Source organism: Patagioenas fasciata, chromosome Z, assembly GCF_037038585.1.
Source record: "Patagioenas fasciata isolate bPatFas1 chromosome Z, bPatFas1.hap1, whole genome shotgun sequence".
NCBI lineage: Eukaryota > Metazoa > Chordata > Aves > Columbiformes > Columbidae > Patagioenas > Patagioenas fasciata.
Genome location: NC_092560.1, coordinates 80,808,937 through 80,820,983, shown reverse-complemented (window position 1 = coordinate 80,820,983; position 12,047 = coordinate 80,808,937). Strand labels below are relative to the sequence as shown.

Genomic DNA, 12,047 nt, shown 5'->3' with positions numbered 1-12,047 from the left:
CCTTTCCTTTCCTTTCCTTTCCTTTCCTTTCCTTTCCTTTCCTTTCCTTTCCTTTCCTTTCCTTTCCTTTCCTTTCCTTTCCTTTCCTTTCCTTTCCTTTCCTTCCCCTTTCCTTCCCTTTCCTTTCCCTTTCCTTTCCCTTTCCTTTCCCTTTCCTTTTCCCTTTCCCTCTCTTCCCCCCCCTCTTTCCTTCTCCCCTTCCCTTCTCTCCCCTCCCATTCTCTCCCCTCCCCTCCTCTCCCCCTCCCTCCCCTTCCCTTCCCAGAACTAACCTGTTATGCCTGTTCTGAAAATGCTTACTGCACTAATATTCGGTAAGGTTTAACAGAAAGTACTCATCCTTATTTTAAAGAACACACAGAGGAACATACATTGCAATTCCTACCTTTTTTGCCCTGGATTTCTTGTTTCACATTGCAATTCAGTGACTAAAGAGATCTGACAGGGTACCTCAGCTCATTCTCTTTAAGAACACAAAACTGTGTTACCTGCTTCTGAGAGAGGATGCTAATCTCCATGCAAGAGGTGGTAAGCACTAAAGAGGCCAAAGTGTTTCCTTACCCTGTTGCTTAGGAGGAGCCCTTGGCAAAGGGTTGTCATGGAAGCAGTTGTGGGACAAAGCACATAAAATGAACTTTTTATTCACCATTTGCCTAGCCAGGTAACTGTAAGATGTTTTCATTTCATTATGTAGAATGCTTTCTGAACACCTTTCTCAAACTCTCTACCTCTTCAGATTCATTTTATGTTTAGCTAAATCAGCTCATGTAGAGGTCTGTGCTGTGACTAGTATCAGGTTTGCCAAGTTGTTGCATCTAACATTACAAGACACATGTTCTTCCTCAGATCTTTCTCTAAGGCACCGTGTGCAGCCTAGACTTCTGTGAAAGTTTTGATGGCACATACACACACAGTGGCATGGGACATACAAATTTTACATGGTCCAGTGACTAAAATTTTGCATTTACAGTAGAAAATCAGAAGGATAGTTCCAAGTTATTCCAGTCCTCTTAGGTTCTGCGGATTTAATGACAATATAAATGATGAATTGATTTGGGGCTGTCTCATGAGAGAGGAAAAATGTTAACCATCAGTTCTGGGTGTCCTCTGAGAATTTCTGTTTCTGTTGTAACAACAGACTTTGTGATGCAAGCATAGCTCCAAAAGGAAACAGAATGAGGTTAAATACAGAGTAGTTTGCTTCTGAAAGAAAAAGCTTGGCAAGAAAAAGTAGCAGGTAGTAAAACAAATTGAATTAATTTGTGGAACAGGCCCTCAGAAAGCCCAAAATGTGTAGGCATAAAACATCTGAACAGCATCTTTGCTAGCTGCCTCTGCTTCTCAAAGCAAACAAGGCAGATCACATTAGGCATCAATTTATTCTTCATAAACCAGTGACAGTTACCAGATGGAGGTGCCTAAAAATCTGTTGTGATTAAAAAGCAGGTGTCCTGGAAAAGAAAGTGTCCAAACATACACGGTACTTATAAGTCTACATTTGACAACAGATAATATAGAAGACATGAATGTCACCACACGTATAATTGTTCCCTTATCATATGGATAAACTGAATGAATCTCTTTTACACCATTACCCTCTCTGAGTTACTGTGAATTTATAATACTGCTTCTTAATATTCATATTTGTTCACACTAAAGATACAATAATTTATTAACATAGTAATAAATATTTAATACTCCTTGTCTATGTAATTTTGTAAAACTATCTCCTTAAGCCCTTGATTCTTAAAAAATATAAGGACAGACATTAAACTAAAGCAATGCTGTTTTAAAACTAAGTCTGTTTATGCAAAAAATTTTTTAAATGTCACATCTCACCTCTACTATTTAAGGTGACTGAAATGTTCAAGACATATGGTAGAGTATCACATTTGATTTAACATGTTGTGACTGATTGTTATCATTCAGGTGATGTACTTTATTTAAAACAAATGTCCATGCAACATCTATAGAGGAATTTTAATGCAAGCGTTTAAGAGAAAAAAAAAAATATATATATATATATATAGGCTAAGAAATCAGACAACATTTTTTTAATTTTTTTTTTTCACATTTGAAGGTCTTCTCTTCACAGTTTTCAGTATTGGGTAGATAATGTTCACTTTCAAATGAACTGATATTCAAACTCCTGAGGAAAAACAACAAAAATAACATAACTTCCCATGTTTTCTCTGGTAACTGATTGAATTGCTGTGGCTGCTGAATACCCAAGCCTACTTTCATAGTTACTCAAAATACATGAACTTCAGATGTCATGTTGGAAACTCACATTGGACAGGATTTGATACTTCTGCTTTCTTCATAAATTAGAATTTGATTTCCAGAGTGCCACTTGTTCCAAAGAAAGCAAAGCAGTTTTGCTGAAAGCTCATGTAACTTTCCAAAAATTTCTGAAAACAAGTAATATTCAGACATAAAAGTCTGTTCAGAAAAGTGCAAGCTCTAGGTAGTTAACATAAGCATTTGTCTGCTGTATCAATTTTAATATCTTAGATATTCTTAAAATGCACCAGAAATCAACTCAGGTACTGCAGTTAGTGGTATTTTGTAACATCATGAAAACTTATATGAATCAGAGTTGTAATTTTTTTTTTGTTTGTTTTCATGGTAATTTTAATCTGTATATGGTTATATGGTATATCATGTTAACAGTATTTACCATGTGTTTAAAAAATGTAACATTTTAATACAGTAATTGATAAAATGCAGTTTAAAAGTCAGAAATTAAGACAAATAAAGAAGTTTAATTCCTAATTTTCCATTAATCAGTTCTTAGTTATCACTGTAATGTGAATGCATTCTTGCAGCTCTAGACATAAATGATTTTGACTAATTTTCTAAACTGATACTTATACAGATGAATTATCTGCTTGTTCTTCTCCCTGTTGTTATTTAAATACAACAATATAATTGTGTTTTTTTCTTCCTTTTGTCTTTCTCCTCTTCAGCAATGACAATGCAGTTCATAAGCCATCGTTTCCCTGAGTACCATGATCCAACTATAGGTAAGTAAAGATTATTTTCTACTTCATCCTTTTCAATATCTCTGCCTATTTGAGATTTCCATAAAGTGAGAAAGAGCTCCTAAATAGCACTTAGACAGAAGCAAGATTTGTACAATTTAGATTAAACCTTAATTTTGTTAATGACAATTAAATTGCACCATGGTAATGCTACAATTTTTTCTCAGTGAAATGCTTTATACAAAATCTCTTCAAACAACAAATTTGTGACTTCATGGTCCATAATTATTAATATATGTGCAATTATAATCAAAGAATGCAAAAAAAATGTTACAAGATAGAAAACAGTATTTCAAAATACTAAAATATATGTGAAAACTGTCTGGAGTGGTTTTGGTTTTTGTTTTTGTTTTTTTTTTTTTTTTAAGTTTTGCTATTTTAGTATTGTTTTCCACTACTAAATTCTTAGTTCACCTTCTCAAGAAAAATTAAGTTATTATTGAATTTAATACACTAGAAACACACTGAAACACAATTTAGATGCTGACCATTGAATGAGTACATACCTAGCATACAAATGTAAACATAGTTACATTTATACAGTCCTAAAATTACATTCAGCCCTTTGAAGGCAACCACAAGGGGGATGTGGTCACAATGAAAATGAGTTTGACACCCCTGACTTAGACTGAAAAACCCTTATATTTATAGGGACTATACATGTGTAATATTTAGTTTTATATATAGGAGAAGATGGCAGAATCTGGGCCTGATAAGTGGGAGGCTCTAAAAATATAAACATTTACAAAGATTGCTTTATATATATATATATATATATATATACATATATATATATTTCCAGTCCCTTCAGCCAAGGCAATTTTGTGTTGTCTTTGAAATTTTCAAATATTTCAAATTTAGGTTCGACCTTTATAAAATGACTTTATTGCTAAGTAGAGCAGCTAATTGTAATATTTATTTTCATTTTTTATTTCTACAGTATTCCACATCTACTGGCTATTAACTCTTGGTAAATTGTGCTATTTTAATGATGAAAAAGAAAATACATATAAACTCTACATGCCACTAGCAATTTTTTAACCACCAAAAATATTACAAAACAAAAATGAAATGTGTCAACTCTAAAGCAGGTAAAACTACCATGTAATTGCTACAAATGCATTTGCCTTCTCAGGAAAGAAATATTCATTAGATCTAATTGGAAAAGAGGGCCATTAGTAGTTACTGAAACCATTAAGTTATGTACGTACACCCGTCTTTATTATTAACTACCCAACTGCCATCTGTATTTATCCATATATTGTATCTTACAATAATCTTAAGTTATTGGTCTCTAGACAGTACCACAAGATGAAAAATAGATAACCACAAAGAGAAGGAAATCTTATGATGCGTTATAAGTACATACTGCAAGAATGCCTAGAGGACCTAATCAGGATAAAGGTCTCCTTGAGTAAGAGGCAGCTTCTACTCAGTAAAATCAACAGGCTAAACAGAAGAATAGAGAGGGAGATAAGACAACAGAGAAACTAAAGATCAAATTCAAACTCACACAGCTGGTTAGAGGCAGAACTGGAAGTATGACTCAGTTTTGTCTGTTCAACACTTCCATCTCTCAGAACACACTGAGGACATCCTGAGAAATGCTTATTTCTATTCATACTCCAAAACATGTACTAAACAGCAGAGTATAAACTTGGGCTAATTCTATATGCTTCCTCTTGGATATAGTTGTGGTATGACCCCATAAAACTAGTCATAAGACAGAAAACACAAATAGAAGGAATTATTTGTGACCCGACGTATAATCGCAAAAAACAAAACAAAACAAAAAAAAATTTCAATATCTCAGTACACTGAAAAAACTTGTGCTGTTGAGATTGCTATTACTATTTTTGAGCACCTGGTTTCAAATCACAGAATTCATCTTGTGGGGTTTTTTTTTTGTACAGCCACTATTTTAGTGATTTTCCATCAGTTTAATAAAATGCTACAGTTCTAGAGAATTTTCTGGGCTATCAAAAAGAAAGGTGATTCAGAATAAGCATATCCCAAGCCAAGGCTGTACTGTCCAGAAGCTACCAGAGAAGAAATTACTCCTTGAAGGTCTCAAGGAGATAGCCACAAAGAGATGCTTTGTGTCATGGGGAAGTTATCATGTTGGGGCAGAACAGTGACCTGTGTAGTAAGGGTTTTATTTCTCACAGTAACCAAGCAGCAGACATTAAGAAAAGAAAAACAAAATAACTGAAAACAAAAACAGATTTTCAGCTATACCTGAGATCATTGATCTCTCTGGATGGGAATAAATTGCCTTTCTTTTTTTTTAAACATTTTAGAACACCTTCAATCCTCAGCTATTCTTTTACTGTTTATGGAACTCTCATGCTCTGTTCTGAACTTCTCTGGTCATACTGACCTCAGTTTTTAGTGTACTACTTCAGAAATAATTTCTCCTGCTTACCTGTGGTTTTATTTGTCTTTGGGCATTTAAAGAAACAGCAGTTTCTGTAAGTGTCACTGAGAGGATGATATTATCTGGAAATAACAAAAAATGTTCCATGTTATGAATGATGATCCACAGATTTCCAGTATTAAAAAGCCTGCTGAGTTTACTATGTTTCAGTTGAGCTTTCAGATAAGGTCTATAATTTATTTTGATTTACATGGACATAAGAAACTAATAAATACCTGCATATTTTTTTTCTAATATTCTTGAACTAACTGTTCTTTCTCTGTATTTCCTATGGTTTAAGACTATGGCAGCAGTGACCATAATATTTAACTATTCAGATTTAACCATGATTTGAGGTAGTACTGGCAAAATTGGTATTGTACCTCCTTGTATCTGGTGGAGCTTTTTCTGAGAGCTGTCCTAATACAGATGGATGGGCAGGGGTCTGAGAAATAGAGGTACCTTTGTAAATAATGTAATTATCTTGGAAATCCCAGAAGTCTACCAATTTCAGTTTTATGGGAAAAACTTCAACGACCCCATGGGGATATTAAGTGTTTATAACCACTTTGTCCATTTTAACTTTTAATTGTCTACCTTAAGCATTGGCATGGGAATGCAATAATTTCAGCTTTTTTTGAATTTCTGTATATTTTTGTGAAATATATTTGCACTTATACAAATAAAAAAAGTGGACAATAAACTATTCCCAAAACGTGTGAGCATAGGACTGATATAATCTGTTTGATATTCTAGTTCAAAAGCAGAGTGAAACAACAGTACATTCAAAGGGTCCACAAAACTGTCTTATGCGATCAGTTAGGAACACATAAAACCCCTGATACAAGGAATCTACAATAGCTTTTTTTTGACTTAAATATGAATGACTGCCAACTGGTTTTCATGTTTTATTTCATAAAGACCCAAATCTTTTCAAGCTCAAGAAATGTTCTGAAGTTTTATTCTTTCGGTATAAGGCCGCATTTCATGCCCTGACCTACTCCTTGCTCCATAGAAGTAAGCCATGAGCAACTGACTTTTGAAGATATTTTTTAGAAGACTTTTTTTAGAAGATTTTTTTCTCCGTATTTTATTTTTATTTTATACTCCATGTAGAAACCAATAAGACAGTGAGCTTTAAAGGAAGTGTAAGGATGTGAATGTATTTCTTTTTTGTCTAATCCAACATGAAGCTATGTTGGAAATTGTTTACTGTTACTAACTAAAGAATACAGAGGTGTCCTTCCACTTTAATATGTTGTCAAATGTTCTTCCCTCTCCTACTCCTGCTTCCCTGTAAAAACACTGGAATTTATCCTAAACATTGTGCAGTAATAATCATGTAGCTTTAAAAATCCAGAGACACTATTTTCCCTTTTTTTGGGACAATCCCTAGAAGCATATTTTTTCCTTATCATTCTTTTTCATTGTGATCCAAGATTATGTTACTAATGCATTAGAGTCTTCTCTTCCTACAGCCACTCATATCTCTAGCAATATAGTAGAAATATACAACTCAAATATAATGGTGCTTTCTATTTGCAACTTTGTTCTCTTATGCACTGACATTTTTGAAATATTACAGGTGATCTTGTTGATCACAGAAAGCTGCGGATACCGTGAAATGATGCAAAATTTTTGTTAAAAATTATATTTCAGTTGCTACATTATACAATATATCTGCTTACAGATTTGTATGTCAAATACATACATATGTTTCAAAGATGTTCATTTTCATTCTGAAAGAGCTATGCAAATAAATTTAGAAATATTTACTTCTGTTACTTTATGGTTTTTAATTATTTACAGAAGGAGTACCTATACTTTTGAAGAATTTACTGGATGTTGTGATGGATAGTCAAACAGTTTTTAAGTCTAAGACTTTTTTGAAGACTAGCATTAATTTATTTGAGGAAAGAGGCTGCATTTTGTTCTATCTTTGTTTCTGTGTGATTTTTTTTTGTTTGTTTTGTGTTTGTTGTGTTTTTGTTGATTTTCTTGGTAAGAACATTATACATATATAAATGTGTGGTACACATAAATACACAAATATCTGTGTCAGTATTTAATTAAATATAGAGTAAACATTGATTAAAAAGTTAAATTCTACCCAAAATCCTAATTTTAGTGCTGTCACTTTGAGTTCAAAGCCACTCAAGATAAAGTGGGAATAATGACTGTGTTTTACGCTTCCTACAAATGTTGCAGTTCATAATTTTGAGACAGAAGTATATTTTTTTTGTAAGTAAATGGAGAGGGAAAGGAGAACAGTCTTTGAATATTAGACCGTATGTGGGCAAAATTTCAGAGTTTAGCACTTCATGAAAATAAAATTATTTCAGTACACATTTACTATTTAATTGTAGGCAACAATGGGAACAATTTCCAAGTGGCAGTGGATGTGATCGTTTTCTGGAACAAATGGATAAGAGCAATTTACACTCTGTACAGTCTTTGGCAATATCACAGAGAGTTAATGCAAGCAGAGTGACAGGAAAGGAAGCATGACATAGTCTAGCAAACTGGACAGCCTCCAAGATGCTCATTAGCCATGTGACTAATCTCACAATGAATACATAATGCAAACGAGATGCAAAAGCAGCTTCCTGTTTTGGTGAGATATCACTGCATGAGATTGTGTCAAATGAGCAGTTGAGGGCATTAAGGCTGTGTCAATGTCAAACTTTAATCGAAATGGGTGTGAGATGGGAGGCATTTTAGCATTAAGTACATGAATTTGCATGAGGTTTCCTAACAAAACCTTCCTGCATTCACCAATGCATCAAATAAAACATATTTAAATTCATCTTCAATTAAATGGTGGAAATATGTGGGTGAATTTGAGTAAAAAAGATAAAACATGACTGAAAGTATTCTAGGGTTATATAATGTGTGCCGAAAATCTCTGCATTATAAAGAATATTATATGTGTTTTCAAGGTACAATAGAGAAAAAGGATAAAGCAAGGGAAATAGAAACTTGTTAGTAATGTCAGAGTGAAAGAAAACAAAGATGTGGCACATTTGCTAGATAAGGAGAGGGTATCTTGCAAGAAAAGTACTACTCAAATTCACTTTTAAGGCACAAAAAGTTTCTAGATCATCTTTACTCTTATCTAAAACATATATATGTGTATACCACATCTCTACTTTCATAGACATTTATTCATAGAAGACAAAATATTTTGATTGGACTGAGCAAGTCACAACTAGATTTGAGCTCCAAAAGCACTATTAAGAAAAAAATTAAAAAATAAATAAATAGCTAAATAATCATGACTACCTTTCATTCATCATTCTCCATAAATTTGTTAGCCTTATCTGAGACTAGGTAAACAACTTGTATAAAATGGTCTGGAATCAGTAGCATTTGTCTCCAAAGACTCCTTACAAGGGTATCAAGACTGATTGTGTAGGTAGAGCTAAATTGCCTATTTTTGTGTTCCTAATTTATCATCATTAAAAATGAGAAATGAGGAATATATAATAATACTGATGTATGCTTTTGAACCATATTCTTAAACCTGTTGTTTATGTAGTTGTCATTTTTCTATCTGTTGATATTATCTGTATCATGTGTCTCATTTAGAGGTTAATATTTTCAGTATAAAGTATTTTGACTTACGTACATGAAGAAGAACAAACAGACATTATACCTACTGTACTAGGACTAAACCTTGTGTTCAGGCACCTAAATTAAAACATCTACACCTGAGGTGTGCATCTAGGTTCCACTTACGTGGGATTTAGGAGTGGAGTTTTTGGTCTTTGATCACTTCGTTTATCACAGGCTTTGAGAGCCGTTTGAGATGTCCTACAGTATCCTGCTTTTCTTTGACATCCTGATCCAGAAGGATGTGGATCACCCACAGGTTCTGTGTTATTTCCATCTGGTCCCCTGTGAGTGTGATGTAGGACCTATGGAACACCAGAATCCTTCTAGTCCAGTAGAAAGTCAGACAAGATGCCTGAGACCATATCAAAGAGCAAGAGTCATATACAGGCAACTGAGGAGTGTCTATACTTCCATTAAATGTAAGGGAATTTTAGATACCTACCTTGCATGTAGACATGTCTTTTGTAGCTGTGTAAATTTAGGTGCCTGAAGCTGAATTACAGTGTGTTGCCTGACAGCTCGTCAGAACAAGGACCTTCACATGTCATCATAATGTCTCTCAGAGTGTCTGGGTAGATGTCCTGCAGTGAAGGGAGGAAAATGCTTAGTGAGACTTGCCATACAGAATCCTTGTTAAAGGGGCAAAAGAAAGGATAACATTGGCACATATCTGGGAGTGTAGCTGCTCCCACTGTAAGATTAAGAACACCCTATGAATAGAAAAGGAGGGGGTAGTACTAAGGAATTAAGAATACAAGAAGTGCCAAACTGTAAGTTTAGATTTCAATAAGGCAACAAAATACCTTCTGCTGAGTGTTGTTATTATATCCTGTCATGAAGAGAAATAGAAATTATTTGAAGCCATGCAGAATGGAGATTGGAAAACCATAACACATATTTCTCTTAGTTATTAAAAAAAAAAAAAAAAAAAAAAAAAAAAAAAGTTGATTTTTTTATTTTAATCCATTTCTCCTGGAAAGAAATTTTAAAAATATGTCAGTTTCCCTCTGAAGAGCAGTGTCATGATTTTGGTTTAGATAGCATTAATTGTCTTTCCAATAGCTGGTATAGTGTTGTGTTTGGGATTTAGTATGGGAAAAATGTTAGATAACACACTGATGTTTTGGTTGTTGCTGTGTAGTCAAGGAGTTTTCAGCTTCCCATGCTCTATCAGATGCACAAGAAGCTGGTAGAAAGCACAGCTAGGAAAACTGACCTGAGCTGGACAAAGAGGTGTTCCTTCCCATATGACATCATGCTCAATATACAAACTGGAGCTGGTTGCGGTCAAATACCGCTGCTGGAGAGCAAACTCACAGGTGGTAAGCAACTGCATTGTGCATCACTTGTTTTATATATTTATTTTTTCCTTCCTTTGTTGTCCTATTAAACTGTTCTTATCTCAACCCATGAATTGTGTTTTGGTTACTGTTGTTGTTCTTTTGCTTGTTTTTTGGTTTTGTTATAACTTTCTGATCCTCTCTCCCATCTCAGTTGGTGGAAGGTGGCAAACAGCTGTCTGGTCCTGGTTAACAGCTGGGTTAAACCACAAGAAGCAGTTGAATTGTTAGTTGAATTATCTATCAGCATTTCAGTCTGAGCTATGTAGAACTTAGATGCACTCTCACCTCAAGATGAGCTTTGATTCTTCACACCTTCCTCTGTTGAGTACTTCAGTATTTTTCACAATTAATGTAAGAGTGTGACTCCATTCTAAATGTACTGTGTTACTCAGATACATGATCTTTAGCTCTATTGTTACACTTTATTTTTTCAGACTTTGCTTTGATAAACCAATTATTCAGTCCTAAATGGTTTGCATACTTCATGTAACAAATAACCAATGCAACCAATTACATTTCACTGTTGTATTCAGGATGAATCACTTCTAAAATCCTGGACACACATTTAATTTCTACTACTGTTTTGTCACATCCATGGTTTTTATTTTACAAATGCAACTCATCATGCAATTATTTGAGGGTTCTTTACACCAGGTGACAGCTTGCTGTCACTTAGCATTTTCAGAGACTTAGGAAACAATGCTTAAAATAGTAATTTTCCTTTGTTAATATCTCTGATATAAACAATAGCAGACAAGCAAATGCAGCCTGGGTCTTTCTAGGAGTAGATGGCTCAGAGGGCTGTTCGTACAGTTGTCATTTCCTCCCTTATTTCATCAAACAGTTGCTCAGAGGTTAATCAGAACACCTTGAAGAGCATTTAGGCTTGCAATTTAGTCTTGGAAATACAGTTGTCTGTCTGTGTCTATCACTCATGCACTTAGAAAACTTAAGACAACAGCTATGCTAGCAGATTCCCTTCAGCCATTGATATTTTTTTCAGGCAGATTCAACAGTAGTCCAGAAGAAAACTAAACCACCCCAACACAGCATAGCTGTCTACCAGGTTAGTGAGATTAATCACTTCAGTAAAAACAATTCTCCAAGCTCAAAAAGTGGCAAAAAGGATAATGTAGAACAACATATGTGGAAATGGGAGTATAAGTGGGAACGAAAGAGGAGAAAAAAGATCCCTTAATTTCTGGGGCAGGCAAGATATTATGATCAAGTCAACTATCACATGCAGAGTCATTCTCAGACACCAGCCCATGAGCCAAAATTCCTTCCCAAATTGATCCCTCTTATCAAAAAGAATAGCGATAAATACCTGTACCAAAAATGTAGATGGATTCAAAACCATTTGGGTAAACTACTGAAGGGGAAAATATCCACCAGGGGCTGTTAAAGGCGAAGATTCTCCTTCTGCCTGTGAAGGACCTCTAGGGTGCGAATAACTGCAAGCTGAGAAAATATGCCAAGCAAAAATTATTGTGTGAGATTCCTTGGGCTCTTGGTCATTCTTCAAGAGAAAAATGGATTAGATGGACTTTTTTTTTCATATCAGCTTCATACAGGCGGAAGGCCTCTATCTCAGTGATTGGTTCTTCTGATTTGAATGAATCCAACAAT

At 34.5% G+C, this 12,047-nt stretch overlaps 1 protein-coding gene across 1 annotated transcript in view; it reads left to right on the top strand.

The window, feature by feature from the left end:
• Positions 1–12,047, top strand: part of RIT2 (Ras like without CAAX 2) — a 180,994-nt gene that overhangs the window by 50,601 nt on the left and 118,346 nt on the right. The window contains exon 2 of the mRNA XM_065861039.2: positions 2,970–3,026. Within this exon, the coding sequence (XP_065717111.1) occupies positions 2,970–3,026 (57 nt within the window). The remainder of the gene's footprint in view (positions 1–2,969; positions 3,027–12,047) is intronic.